General features: G+C 41.9%; 1 protein-coding gene across 1 annotated transcript in view; it reads right to left on the minus strand.

Moving 5' to 3' along the window:
• The window catches only part of RAB12 (RAB12, member RAS oncogene family), a gene marked incomplete at its 5' end in the record, with an annotated part of 10,999 nt that overhangs the window by 2,753 nt on the left and 7,647 nt on the right, over positions 1-599 (minus strand). The window contains one exon of the mRNA XM_010137882.1: positions 182-271. Coding sequence (XP_010136184.1) covers positions 182-271 — 90 coding nt within the window. The remainder of the gene's footprint in view (positions 1-181; positions 272-599) is intronic.

Here is a 599-nt window from a genome sequence, read left to right on the forward strand (position 1 = left end):
CGTGCTCAAACATACTCTCATGCCATGTTCCTCAACACTTTTGGAGTTGGAAGAGACCAAAAGGAACAGAACCAAAGGAGAGCTCAGTGATCAGGGAGGGCTCTGCACAGGAGGAGCCATGGACCATCACAGCAGCTTCACTTCTAACAGCCACTAAGAATTTGGTTAGATCTGGTCTCACCTTTTCTCCCTGCTGTCGAGTGATCTCCCGATCCACTTCACAGTCCAGTTTATTTCCAACTAATAGAAGCTCCGCGTCTTCTGAAGCATACTGCAACGGAAGCAATTTTAGTTACCTAAACCAGCAATGCCTGGTTTGGTAATGCAAACGCAAGATTTGAAAAGAGAAATCCCTCTACTAAATAAAGGACCACACCTACGTGGTTTAGATGTAAATGTTCTTCCCAGATATTACTTCAAAAATTTTCAATTTCCATTTTTAAATTCCATTTTAAAAACATGACTTGAGAATTAGCTAGTCTAGTTTATCACAGAATGAACATAATGACCTTATTTCCCAAACAGGAGATAAATCTCTCCCCCCTCCCCGGTGAAGAGGTAAACAAGTCATGCTATAGATTGCCACCGATGCTTCTAAC

This window comes from Buceros rhinoceros, unplaced genomic scaffold, assembly GCF_000710305.1.
Source record: "Buceros rhinoceros silvestris isolate BGI_N320 unplaced genomic scaffold, ASM71030v1 scaffold20820, whole genome shotgun sequence".
Taxonomy (NCBI): domain Eukaryota; kingdom Metazoa; phylum Chordata; class Aves; order Bucerotiformes; family Bucerotidae; genus Buceros; species Buceros rhinoceros.